A 13,378-nucleotide genomic window follows, 5' to 3' on the forward strand; every position below is an offset into this window, starting at 1 on the left:
ATCTTACACTGTGGAAAACAGTATTGTCCTTGAAATATGTATTGTCAATGTCGCAAGCAACAGCCAGTAAGACATACTGTGTGATTTACCCAGCTCTACTCCAGGGGTACAGACCCAGGTCCCCACAATAACTCTAGTACATCACTATTCTTAAGTGATACAGTGCTGTGAACGGAGTACTTTGGTGACACTGTTTAGGTATTTTTTAAAGGTAACCATTGTATGATGCTCCCATTGCTTCTCCTGCTCCCATTGCTTCTCCTTTAACCTCAATCCCTGCTGAGTCTTCAGGGAGAATCCAAACATTATAGAGTAGGTTGGAGTTTGAGTCCAGGATACACATAGTTAGATCAGAACACTCAGACCATCACAGTCCAATTATGCTCATCCAATCAGCCAAGGCAGCATCTGATACAGCCATAAGAATCTACACTCTAAACATGATTCTGAGATATTCTGTTTGTCAGAGGTTCATCTATTTACATACCACACCACTGTGTAATCTGAACAACTATCCTGTCACTACAGCTGGGGGGGAGGCGGGGGACAGAAGTGATGTTGAAGAAGAGGGATATGGCAAAGTGCAGGTCTATTGGGAGAAGCACTACATTGCTTTAACTTAGCATGCCTGGTGAAGACACTCTGTGCCAACAGGAAAGCACTCCTACTGGCAGTGTTACGCCACCTCCGCGAAAGATAGAAGCTATGTGAGCAGGAAAGCATCTTCTACTGCCAGAGTGCCAGTGTAGATACTGCTTATTAGACTGCTGTAACTTGCATCTGTCTGGAGTGTCTTATTCACACCTCTGAGCAATGCCAGTTAGATCAACATAAGCAGTAGTATAGACCTGCCCTAAGAGATGAAGCGGGAAGCAAGAACAAGACAGGACTGGATAAAATTTTTTAAATACAATTAAACAGGACATTTTGAATACGAATGTTAGAATGTAGTCGTATACACAATTAACTGATAAGCCCATACTTACTGGTTAATCATAATGACTACTTGTGTGCACACACAGCCCTTGCTGCCTCTGTGTATCAGTATCAGAGGCAGCAAGGGACAGTTGGAGGGGCAGGTGGGAGCCGGTGCTTGTGAGGAGCGGGCTTTAAAGAACAGCAGAACAGCAGCACTGGTTTCCGCCTGCTCCCTTCCCCCCTACCCCTCACGTGTAAAAGTGTAACTGCTGAAAAATTCAACAGTTACATGTTTACAACAATAAATTATTGCTAACATCCCTAGTTTTAAATATACACTGTATTTAATCAAAACTTAAAAGTAGGTAAAAAAATGATTCTCACAATTACACTTTGGCTACGTCTAGACTGGCCACAAATTCCGGAAAAGGGATGCAAATCAGGTAAGTCATCATAGGGAAATCCGCGGGGGATGTAAATATCCCCCGCGGATTTAAATAAACATGTCTGCCGCTTTTTTTCCGGCTTGGGGAAAAGCCGGAAAAAAAGCGTCTAGACTGACGCGATCCTCCGGAATAAAGCCCTTTTCCGGAGGATCTCTTATTCCTACATGCTTATTTAAATCCGCGGGGGATATTTAAATCCCCCGCGGATTTCCCTATACTGACTTACCTGATTTGCATCCCTTTTCCGGAATTTGTGGCCAGTCTAGACGTAGCCTTTGTGTTTAATTTATTTAGCTTGAGGAATTATAGGAAAGAGGCTGCTGCTGCCTCTAACTTCCAGGAGTACTAGAGGTAAGTGTTATGAAGACCAAAGGCAATTTTTTAAAAGCAGTTTTGTTACTTATTTAATTATCTGTCTTTCCAATGTTCTGTGGGGGACTTCTGTGGTACCTTCTACATTTCTAAAAACAAACACAGCTTCCAACTTCAAACCACAAGTGGGAGGGTAACAAACATAGCCAGCACTCAACATGAAATACTCTCTGGAATAGATCATTTCTGCAGAAACATGCTCTCTGACATGTTTTATGCAGTTTCATTTGAAACAATTCAACATTACAGTAAAAAAACATAGCTTTATAGCTGAGAAAAAACAAATAACATGCTGAGGAAATTATAAACAATTCCAATGAAGACTAAAGACTGGAAGCTGCATATGGCATTTTAATGCAATAGACAGATATAAAACTTTCACTGAATTAATAAAACAGCAGCATCCTTCCCCTCACTCCCCCCCCCCCCCATCTCACCCCCAGCATTCTGTAGTGCTCTGTGTTGGGACAGACGCTGTTTTCTCCCCCCCTTTTTTTAAATCCCCAATAGCATAGGTGCCTCACTCAATAATAGACCTATACATGTATTCTCCATTTACATTATATGATGCTACTGCATTTTTTCAGAACTTTTCACGATCATACCATTAACTTTATGTAAGCAACCTCTTCATGTCACCAATTTCTGATGTGCATACATTCTATTCCAAGGCTTCTTCTCTCCTTACTGCACAAAAATTTACATTGACAACTTTCACCTCTGACACGAGACCCATCTAAATCTTGTGCATCAATGAGTTGCCAGACCTAATAATATAATACGAGATGAAATCCCACTTCAATAGAATCACAGAATATATGTTGGATGTCTGACCCCCGACCAGGATTGTTCTATCTACTTCCCAAGATCCATAAACCTGGGCACCCCGGACGTCCCATCATCTCTGGTATTGGCACGCTCACTACTGGTCTATCCAGCTATGTAGACACTCTTCTCAAACCCTTCGTAACCAATACCCCCAGCTATCTCCGAGACACTACTGACTTCCTAAGGAAACTACAAAACATCGATAACCTCCCCAATAATACCATCCTTGCCACCATGGATGTAGAAGCTCTATATACCAACATCCCACATGAAGACGGATTACAAGCAATTAGAAACACTATCCCAGAGGACACTACTGCCAACCTGATAGCAGACCTATGTAACTTTGTTCTCACCCACAATTATTTCCAGTTTGAGAACAACTTATACCTCCAGATCAGCGACACAGCCATGGGTACACGCATGGCCCCACAGTATGCTAACATCTTTATGGCTGACCTAGAACAACGTTTCCTCAACTCCCGTCCCCTTTCACCCCTCCTCTACCTACGGTACATCGATGACATCTTTATGATCTGGACACATGGCCAAGAAACACTGGAGATATTCCACAGAGATTTCAACAACCTACACCCCACCATCAACCTCAGCCTGGACCATTCTACACGAGAGATCCACTTCCTGGACACCACCGTACAAATCAACAATGGAAAATTAGACACCACTCTCTACAGAAAACCCACCGACTCATACAGTTACCTACATGCATCCAGCTCCCATCCAGAACACACCACACGATCCATCGTCTATAGCCAAGCCCTTCGATACAACCGCATCTGCTCTAACCCCACTGACAGAGACCAGAAGCTTCAGGATCTCTACCAAGCATTTATAAATCTCAACTACCCACCCAGAGAAATAAAAAAGCAAATTGAAAGAGCCAGACGAATACCTAGAAACCATCTACTTCAAGACAGACCCAAGAAAACCAACAATAGAACACCACTTGTCATCACCTACAACCCCCAACTTAAACCTGTCCAACACATTATCAATAAACTACAGCCTATATTGGAACAGGATACCATACTCAAAGAGGCTCTGGGAGACAGACCCATAGTCTCCTATAGACAACCACCTAACCTCAAGATGATTCTTACCAACCACCACAGGACATACCACACTAATACCAACCCTGGTACCTTCCCTTGCAACAAACCCCGTTGCCAGCTTTGTCCACATATTCATTCTGCTGATACCATTATTGGACCTAACCAAGTGAGTTATAAGATCAAGAACACATATTCCTGCGCATCCAGAAATATAATCTATGCTATCATGTGCCGAAAGTGTCCGTCTGCTATGTACATTGGACAAACATCTCAGACACTTCGCCAAAGGATTAATGCCCACAAAACAGATATCAGACAAGATCACAAAGAGAAAACAGTTTCTTGCCACTTTAACCAGAAAGGACACTCTCTAAATGACTTAGCCACCTGCATTCTGCTACAAAGACCTTTTACATCTGCACTTGAAAGGGAATCCTCTGAACTGTCATTCATGTTAAAATTCGACACTTGCCAACAAGGACTTAACAAGACTTTGAACTTTCTCACCCATTACCAAGACAGTTTCCCCAATTATCACCTGTAATACCATTAACTCACAAACATCCCACTCTCCCTACCTTTAATATCAGCAATTCACAGACACTTACCTTCCTTCCTCCCCCTTCCCACCCCCCCGCATCCCCCTTCTGTTCTGCAATGTGATTTGTCCTTTTCATATTTGTTCATTTTTTTTAATTGTATCCTTTGGTATATATGGTTGTGACTACTTTCTTCCACTATTTGATCTGAGGAAGTGGGTCTGGCCCACGAAAGCTCATCACCTAATAAACCATCTTGTTAGTCTTTAAAGTGCTACATTGTCCTGCATTTTGCTTCATCTAATCCACAGGAAATTCTCAAAGTCTGATGTTCTCCCAGCAACATTAGCTAGCGATATAAAAATGTGAGTATTGTGTAATGTGTAACTGCTGAATTTTTCAGCGATTACATGTTTATACACAGGGAGGGAAAGCAGGAGCCGGTGCTCACAGAGAGCTGGCTTTTAAGCTGGCTCCACGCAAGCACTGGTTCCAGCCAATACTCTGTACTGATCTCTGTACTGATACAGAGACAGTAGCGGGGAAGGGGGGGGGATGTAACTGAGAGGGTTACTCAGATACACATTCACATCCCTAATGTTAGCTTGGCCCACTGATGCATATACAGTATTTTGCATTACTATTTGTGGTGCTAAATGTGTGCCTCAAATGCATGTGCAGTGTGGCAGATTTAACGCTAGTGTGGAAACCTTAAATTTTGGATTCCTGAATTATGGTATGTTTACATTATACCAGGAGTGAGCAAGAAAAAGGCAGCGGTTCACCTGGGTTATCCCCTGGCAGGCCACCGCTGCTATATTTACCTGCACTACCGTAGGTATGGGTAACTGCAGCTCCCACTGGCCGAGGATCACTATATCCAGCCAATGGGAGCTACAGGAAGTGGCACAGACTGGGACTGCAGCTCCCATTGGCCAGGAATAGCGATCCATGGCAGGCGGGAATGCCCGTACTTGTGGAGGTGCAGGTAAATATAGCAGCAGTAGCCTGCTAGGAGCTAACCCTGGTAAACCAGATCCTGCCCGCAGGCCGGTATTTGCCCACGCCTGCATTACACTGAATTAGTTTTTTCCTATATCTTCTTTGAAGGATTTTTTTAAAATACCAAAAACCCCATCAAACTGATGCATTTGTAACTCCATATTTGACTGTGGTATCACACAATATGGAAAGGTACCAAAGTGGTTTGACATTAAATGAAAGGGGATGTTTTTGGTTTGGAATCAATTTTAGGAACATACTGAACTAGTGAAGACTGCATCCAAAAGGAGTAGGATTGCTTAACGGAGCAAAAGGAGAATTTGCAGTTTGAATGACAGTCCAACCTGAGGTCTACATATGCAGAACTCATACTTTCCATTTGCCTTTATGGTCATCTAAATACCAATCAAGCCCAGCCAAGTTCAGCTTTTAAAGTCAGATGAAATCAAGCATGTTCAGACCAACATAAACCATGACAGAGGTGTTCCATTCAGCCAGAAATTCATCTATTTATCTACCTATGTATTTATACCAGGCTCACCACTGTTGAATCTAAATACCTACCCTGCTGCTAAAACTCGAGCAGCAGAAGGAGGCAGGCTAATCTGCCAAGCAAGTTCCCTGTGGAAGGAGAGGGAAACTGAAAAAGACCTCTGAAAAACCATTCTTACCTTGATGAAGGTCTCATTTTGTTGACCCATTTGTGGATGCAGGTTTGGCAGTGTACGGAAACTATTCTTCACTTAGGGAGACAATGCCCTTAAGATTAGGCTGGTCAAGCATTCAGATGCTCTCTGAGAAGGGCTACAGCTCTGATAATTTATGCACTGGCAATATTTGTAATTACATTAACCCATTAGCTTAACATTTCTGAAGTGTCTTGCAAGTGAGAAGTTAAGGATGGTTATTAGATACACAAAAAGATCTGAACCACTAAAAGCAACCTTCAATCATGTACAAATTCCATCAGAAAAAAAATACTAGCCTTGAAACTAAAGAAATATTAGCAACAAGGACATCTGACATATTTACAGTGCAGATGGTATTAGGTTGTTAAGTTATAGAAATGGAAATGGATATTTTGGTTCAATTCCTAGCTCAACCACAGGAAAAGATTTGTTCAGTTTCATTTAGACAAATCATTTAATTGTCCTGCACCTTTCGGGTATGTCTACACTACAGAGAAGATTGAAGCAGCCGCTATCAATCTTCGACTTAGCAGTCTGGTGACGACAGCTAATTCGAACTGAGAGGGGCACTCCAGTCAATGGTGGTGGTGGTGCTGCTTCCAAGAAGAGTAAGGGAAGCGGAAGGAAGAGTGTGCTCCCTTCAACTTCCTGCAGCGTGGACAGCACCAAAAGTCGAGTTAAGGTACTTTGACTTCAGCTATGCAATTAACGTTGCTGAAGCTGTGTACCTTAATTTGACCTTATCCTGTAGTGTAGGCATACCCTTAGAGAATTCAGTGTTTATTCATTTTCCACAGACATAATTCAAACTTAGATTAACAGATTTTATCTAAATTTCCCAAAATAAATTCACCTCTGGGTTGAAACAATTTAGCCTAAAAGAGAAATTTGAGTAAGTTAGTGTATAGCACTAAAAATAGGGATTTAGAGTGAAATGCCCAACTCACACTTAAATTAAACATTGCTTAGGTGGCACTCTAATAGCTTATTTACTGAAAAGGACAAATTCCTCAGATTTATCACTGCACTATTAGTCATTATTTCACTCTAAATGAACCCTCTGCTCCAGATCCAGACAAAAATAATTCACTTGGTGCAAGTATGTGTGTTGTAAATGGTTCTTTTAAAGTTATTTCTTCTCCCAGTACAATAATTTTTTACTGCAGACGCACACATTTCATGTTGCTGCCCATAATATGTAGCATCCTTTTGATATTATCCCTCAGGACCATGCTATTCAAAAACATTAAAATAAAACCACTTACAATAGGGATGGTTATTGTTACAGGGTCAGACATTAATGCACTCCTTTTATTCAAAAGACTGCAAATCATGTTTCAATGGAAGCAAGAGAAACCATGTTCTTAGATCAGTCATGCAATATAACCTATGCATAAATTACCAGCTCTGTAAAGATTACCACTTGTCTTTAGTTCCTGCTTACAAGACAACTAAACAAAATCTGTTCACAGAAAAGCCTAAAGTAATTCTCCCATACTTGCTACAACAGAAAACCATGTCATGCCATTGTAATAATGTGACTTGAACCAAGACCAAATTGCTCACTTACGGCTTGCTGCAGTTAAGACAAGAGGCACAGCATAAAAGACATCTTTATGGCTTAGATACAAGCAATGTCTTACAGGGCCCTAGAATAAGCTTTTCATTCTCAAGAAACAACATCCCTCTGTTAAAAAAATACAGTCAGTCAAATCTAATAAGATTACAAAAAGGTGCTTTTGCAGAACTAGACAAGTACTCTTTGTTCAAACTCTTAGACTCAATAAAGCAAGTAATTCTTTGCCATAAGGAAAATGTTTGAACTAGTCAATGAATGGCAAAAGTCAATTTTGTGGGATAATCTGATTAATAAATGTCATCCATATGCCACTGCTGCTGTTTTAAGACAATTGGTGATGAAAAGAGGGGCATACAGAAATCTGTTCAATGTACCAGTTATTTCCAAAGGTCTCCTGCTTGTATCTTTAAGAGGCTCCTCTGTAACTTTAAGGTAGCAACCATCTTCTCCTGATGAAGGAAAGGATTATTGGATGTCTTTTGAATCTCACTGGTGTCTCTACTTTTAATTAGCTGGAAGAGATTCTCATTTATCAGTATAAAGAAACAATCTCTAATCATGAGGAATTTATCAGGAGTCAGGTAGGGCATTATGAGGCAATACTATTAAATTTTTGGGTAACGGATTGTTTAAAAAAATGAGAACTAAAAAAGCTAAAAGTCACAGGAAATAGGATGGAAAAAAAAAGGCTGAGGATTTTAAAAAATCCAGACCTCTACTACCAGAAGTCTGGCCATGTTTTGGTCAACCTAAGTTTTAGTGTGAGGGCAAAGGCAGGAAGTATTAGAAGAAGTCTGTATCCATCCAAGGCAGATTTGCTCCTCAGTGGTGAGAGGAAGATCAATGCAAACAAAAGTATACCATCATATCATCTGAAGCAGTCTAACCAGCTCAAAACCACCACATTAGACAGACAAGATGCACTAATACCTCTGTCTCTTATGTGCAAGCGTCTTCCAGCAGATCCCAAAGGGCCCAGGAGATTATTTTAATCTGGCCCTAAATATTATGCTCTCATCTACTTTCTAACAATTATCTATTAGGTATCTAGAGTTTACAGACAAATAACAGGTAAATGTCTCTGCCCCTAGGGTCTTCCAAGTATTAAGTTAGATGCACTTCAAGCTTCATGTCTACCATGTTCAAAATGGAAGCTGGTTTATGACCAAAAGCCAAATAGTCTACTGGGTTTTAATATTTTAAGTTTGAAAACATGTATTGAACTAGAAAGCTTAAGGATTACTCAGCCTAAACTATTATTTGACAAACGAAAATATTTCCATGAACACGACAATGCTAAAAACACACCAGCATAAGTCTGTCAAAGAACAGCCAGTATCCAAGTGGTTCAGTAGCTTCAGATGTTTAACAAGGTATTTTAAGTATACATGGATGAAGGCCTGTAATGGGTCTAGTCAGAAATTCAGCTAAAGAAGCAGCAGCTTGACACACTATGTTATCATGCACCAGATATTTAACAAGACGCTAAGGAAATACCACCATCCTCTGGTTTGGAGTAAATATGGTCTTTATAGTCTATGTACATTTGGAAAAGCAAGTACTGTAACCTATCTTTGTTTAGAAATGCAGTAAGATACTCAAACTGACCCAGCAGATAAGACTAAATATACTGAAAATGAACACGCTCTACGCAGGTAAACCTAACATATGACCTATTGCCTCACTTCCCCCCTCCCACTCAATTATCTGTCTCCAAAGTCCATATCATTCCTCTCTCTCAATTCAATACCAACTGCCAAAACTCATGGGCAACCAAGACACAAGAGGAAAATATTTTAGATTCAAGCTTTTAAGTGGGCAAATATTTTTCAAATGATATTGAACTGTGCCCTGATATTGTCCTTTTAATGGCTAGAACAATGTGTTAAAGTCTATGCTATATGTCTACTTCACAGCATTCAAACTACAAGAGAAAAAAAACATTGCAGTGATTTTTTTTTACTAACTTAAGGTTGATATATCATTGCAGTGTTATTTTGCACTAAAAAACAAGAAATCAATCATGCCCATCATTGAACTTTTTTGTAATAAAGTGCAATGCATAGATTCAAAAAAATAATGTTAAATTATTCTGCAGTGCAAAAAGAATATATTCACTCCTTTCAAAAAAATTGGCTAATTTAGTACCATAAAAAATGCTGGATGTTCTCGCATATTGTCTTTTTTTTTCCTGAAATGCTACCAAAATCAGACTTATAACTATGAACAATATATTTGACATTGATAATTGGTAGAATTTCCTATATCCACATAAATTAAACTTCAATATTCTTATATTTTATTAAGAACAATGTTTATAAAATCCTCCTGTATCTTTCCTAAAGATAGCTCTAGGAAAAAATGACTAGAGAGGCCAGTATATACTTACAGCCAGATACTAGACACAGCATAAAAGCAAGAATTCCTCCTTTACTACTTATACAATGCTTTCACAACTTTCCTCCAGCTGCAAAGGCACTGCACTACACTAAAGGCAAGCAGCCAGCTCTACTCCTCTAGATACTTTATGCTGTACTTCCATTAACCCATAAACCAAGCAGCACTGATTCATACCTACGAACTGGCCTCGTGGCTCACAGCAAAAAAAAAGCAATAGTCCTAAGGCAAAACATAAAACTTAATATTTACTAATTGCTGTGGAATACTAATTACAGAACTGCACAGTTATGTCATCTCTAGAAGCTATTATAGCTGTAAAATTTAAATAGAAAGCATTAAAATATACTGTACGTCATTAAAGACTTGCCATAATAAACTGAGTTTAATTTTTATTTTTCATGATACAAACTAAAATCACTAGTTATGCTACGGAGAAGACTTAGTTTTATTTTAAGAAAATATCACCCTTAAAAGGCTTTCATGAAAGATTGGCTCATCCTTAACCAGAGATTCTGTATTGTATTCATATTTAAATAATATCTAAAATACTTGCAAAAATATTGCATGTGAGTGAAATTGTTTACCACAGTGGAGCAGCTCACTCTAATTGAATTACATTGTCATTGTTTCTTAATAAGAAATTGAAGCTCAATGAACTGAGAAATGTTAAAGACCCTAAAAATACTGAAGCAGCAGCAAATGTAGTTTGAGATTATCTAGGGAAAGGTGATACCAAAGCGCATACAAGCATTAGTGAAAAAGCCTCAAATGCTAGTAAAGTACTATGATCTCCATTTTATGGAGAGAGAAAGCAAGAAACAGAACTCTGCCTACCAGAAATTCCAACTCTTGCTGCTGACTTAATTAACTAGAGAACTAAAGTTAGTGGAAATATATTTGTGGGTTTTAAAAAGGTACACAACAAATTATACTATGCTTCTCAGAGAAAAAAACATCTGCAAAGTGTTATCAGGGAAAGAGTCATCCTTAAGCCTCTCCATGTTTTGAGGAGGCTCCACTTGTATGTTCCTCTCACAGAAGAGCTCTTGTTTTCCCTGCCTGTGATTTTAGATACCAGATTGCCTGGAATGTTTCTCAAGGGTAAATACTCAGTCTGAGCCAGGAAGCTCTTTTTTCAAAGTATAATATTGTCCGACACACTAAAATTCTCAGTAAGTTTTTTTTTTAAATCCTTAACTGAAAAGAGGCAAGCTGAGATTAACAAAATCACTTTATGTGCCAAAGAAATGAGGGTGTAAGACCTCAACTTTGCTGAGCTATTGGTTTCTTTTCAGTAGTTATGATGCAAGTATTACACAGAAAATTGCACGGGGAATATAGAATGCAAGCGATAACCTCCAGGGAGTCATGTTGACTCCAAATTTCACAAACTCGAGAACACTAACTTCGCAGTAAGGGGCGGGGAGAAGAGAACACAAACATGCCTCACGGGAGCGTTTTCATCGTCTTCTTTTACATTAAGATGTAGCTTAATTTGGACATACGGTAGGTAGTGGAGACAGTACAAGTAAGTGCTGTAGCTGAATCCGTCAACTCCCCAGGGCATTTTCAGGATTTGAGTTATTTTGCAAGGCAGCAATTCCCTTCGCGGCAGAAGAACCGAGGAAAGCATGAGGCAGGGCAGTTTTAAGGGAGAGCAAATCAGAAAACATGTATTGTTCCTAAACCGGAGCATAGGAGTCAACTGAATACAAAACTCCTACTACTTGGGTGGGAGAAGGGGGAGGAAAAGCTGGAGACAGCAGTGCAACCACTTACAGACCAAAAGTCTTCCGCTGCCCCATAGCACCATTGTTACAGCCCAAAGGAATCCCTGGTGGTTTCTACAGCTGAAAAGCCTATTACTGACTAGAAAAGAAGCAGGAAAGAACACAAGACAGACATTTTCTACATTCTAACTATGCCACTTACACCCCCCGCCCCGCCACAAAAATACATTAACTAGAAGAAGCAAATGGCAATCCTCAGAAAATACAGCTTCAGCCAGAAATTACTATCCTGTCACTATACACGGCGAATCAGAATAACTGCAATACGATTTCTAACTCGTTTTTAGGGCAAGACTGTGAATTCTCAACCCCATCCTATCACGTTCGCCTCCAGGCCACCAACAACTCCTCAGCAGCAGAGCGCAGAAAAACACCAAACTTTATCTTCTAGAGTGGCAGGGTCACACCAAGAGTCACGTCTTTCTCTCACACTCTCCCCAGCCACGCACGGGTCTAGGGTTTGTTTTTGTTGTTAACAAAAAAAAAAAAAAAAAAAAGTTGTCCGCTATCAACAGATGCCTCTGCCCGAATCATAATTTACAGCCCCGCGCAAAGGAGAAACACGCACCCTTGGACAGATCATCAAAGTGACTTCAGCGGGCTCCTGCTCAGCAGATGTAGCAGCAGCTAGTCCTCCCCCTTCCTTAACCCCCCAGCCCGCTTCTCTGTGGAAGAAGCGCGTTTCTCTCCCAAGAGCTTTGAGGCTGTTGTCTCTTCCCCCTTCCCGCGCCCCAAAGTCTCCCACTGGAAGGGGGGATGGTTATTGCACAATCCCCCTCACCCCAGCCTAGAGCTCTCCCCAGCCACTGACAAGGGACAGCGGGAGGGAGGGCTCGCCGTCCATCTGCAGAGGAGCTCCTGCCCCTCTAGGGACTCTACTGCGCCTGGCTGGGACACAGCTCCGCAGCTTTCTTCCCCCAGCAACTGCCCAGCCCGGCAAGGATGAGAAGGGCTGGTGCTGTCACCCCCCGGGAAAGCCCGTCCCCCCACTCCACCCTCACTTACCGACTCCCCGGACACACAGGCCACCAAGCCACAAGTGAGCAGTATCCACGCGCTCCGCATTATTCCCGGGGTGCAGGCGAGGCAAGCTGCCGCTTCAGGCAAAACCCAGCCGCCGAGCGATCCCCGGCTGCTTTGCCGCTACCAGAGCCCGCAGCACCAGCGACAGAAATCCCGGGCTCTCCGCTCCCTCCCTCCCGCAGCCGCCTCTGGCGCCGCCGCTTCTCACTTGTTGGCTGCCTGCAGGCAGGAATCCCACTAGGCACAGGGCGGAGTTGGTTGGTTGGTTGGTGGGGAGGGTGTCTCCCTCCCTCCCTCCTGCCCCGAGGGGATTTTAATTTTCCGGACACAGTTTCGGCTGCATCAATAAACGAGGGAGCAAAAGTTTGGGCGCGCGGAGGGGCTCGAGGCAGGAGTGGGGAGAGCGGAGCTTCGCAGGTCCCGAGCTGCTCCCTTCGCCCTCGGTCAGTGCAGGGACTGTCTCCGTCCTCTCCTCTGCGTGTGAAAAGGCAGCAGAGCGACTCCTAGTTAAGCCCAGGAGAAATTCCTGCAGGATTACAGCACAGATTGGCAGCTCAGGCAGCCAGTAAGGGGTGGGCCGTTTTGCAGCGGCCCCTCTCTCCTTTCTCCTTGTACACATCCAAGCAACTTTAGTTTTTGGTGTCTCCCCTTCTATTTTTTGCCCCCTTTAATACCAATGGAAATCGTTTGCAACGCCGCGGAGAAACGGAAGGGATCAT

General features: G+C 41.7%; 1 protein-coding gene across 2 annotated transcripts in view; it reads right to left on the bottom strand.

Moving 5' to 3' along the window:
• SDC2 (syndecan 2) overlaps window positions 1-13,154 on the bottom strand; it is a 114,426-nt gene extending 101,272 nt beyond the window's left edge. Inside the window, exon 1 of one of the 2 annotated variants that reach the window (XM_006123928.5) lies at window positions 12,642-13,154. In XM_006123928.5, coding sequence (XP_006123990.1) covers window positions 12,642-12,701 — 60 coding nt within the window. In that variant the 5' untranslated portion in view covers window positions 12,702-13,154. Of the gene's footprint in view, window positions 1-12,204; window positions 12,235-12,641 lie in introns of those variants that run through there. The other variant, XM_025185091.2, reaches the window with a different exon arrangement.
• Window positions 13,155-13,378: the final 224 nt, after the last annotated feature.

This window comes from Pelodiscus sinensis, chromosome 2, assembly GCF_052426305.1.
Source record: "Pelodiscus sinensis isolate ZL-2025 chromosome 2, ASM5242630v1, whole genome shotgun sequence".
Classification (NCBI taxonomy): domain Eukaryota; kingdom Metazoa; phylum Chordata; order Testudines; family Trionychidae; genus Pelodiscus; species Pelodiscus sinensis.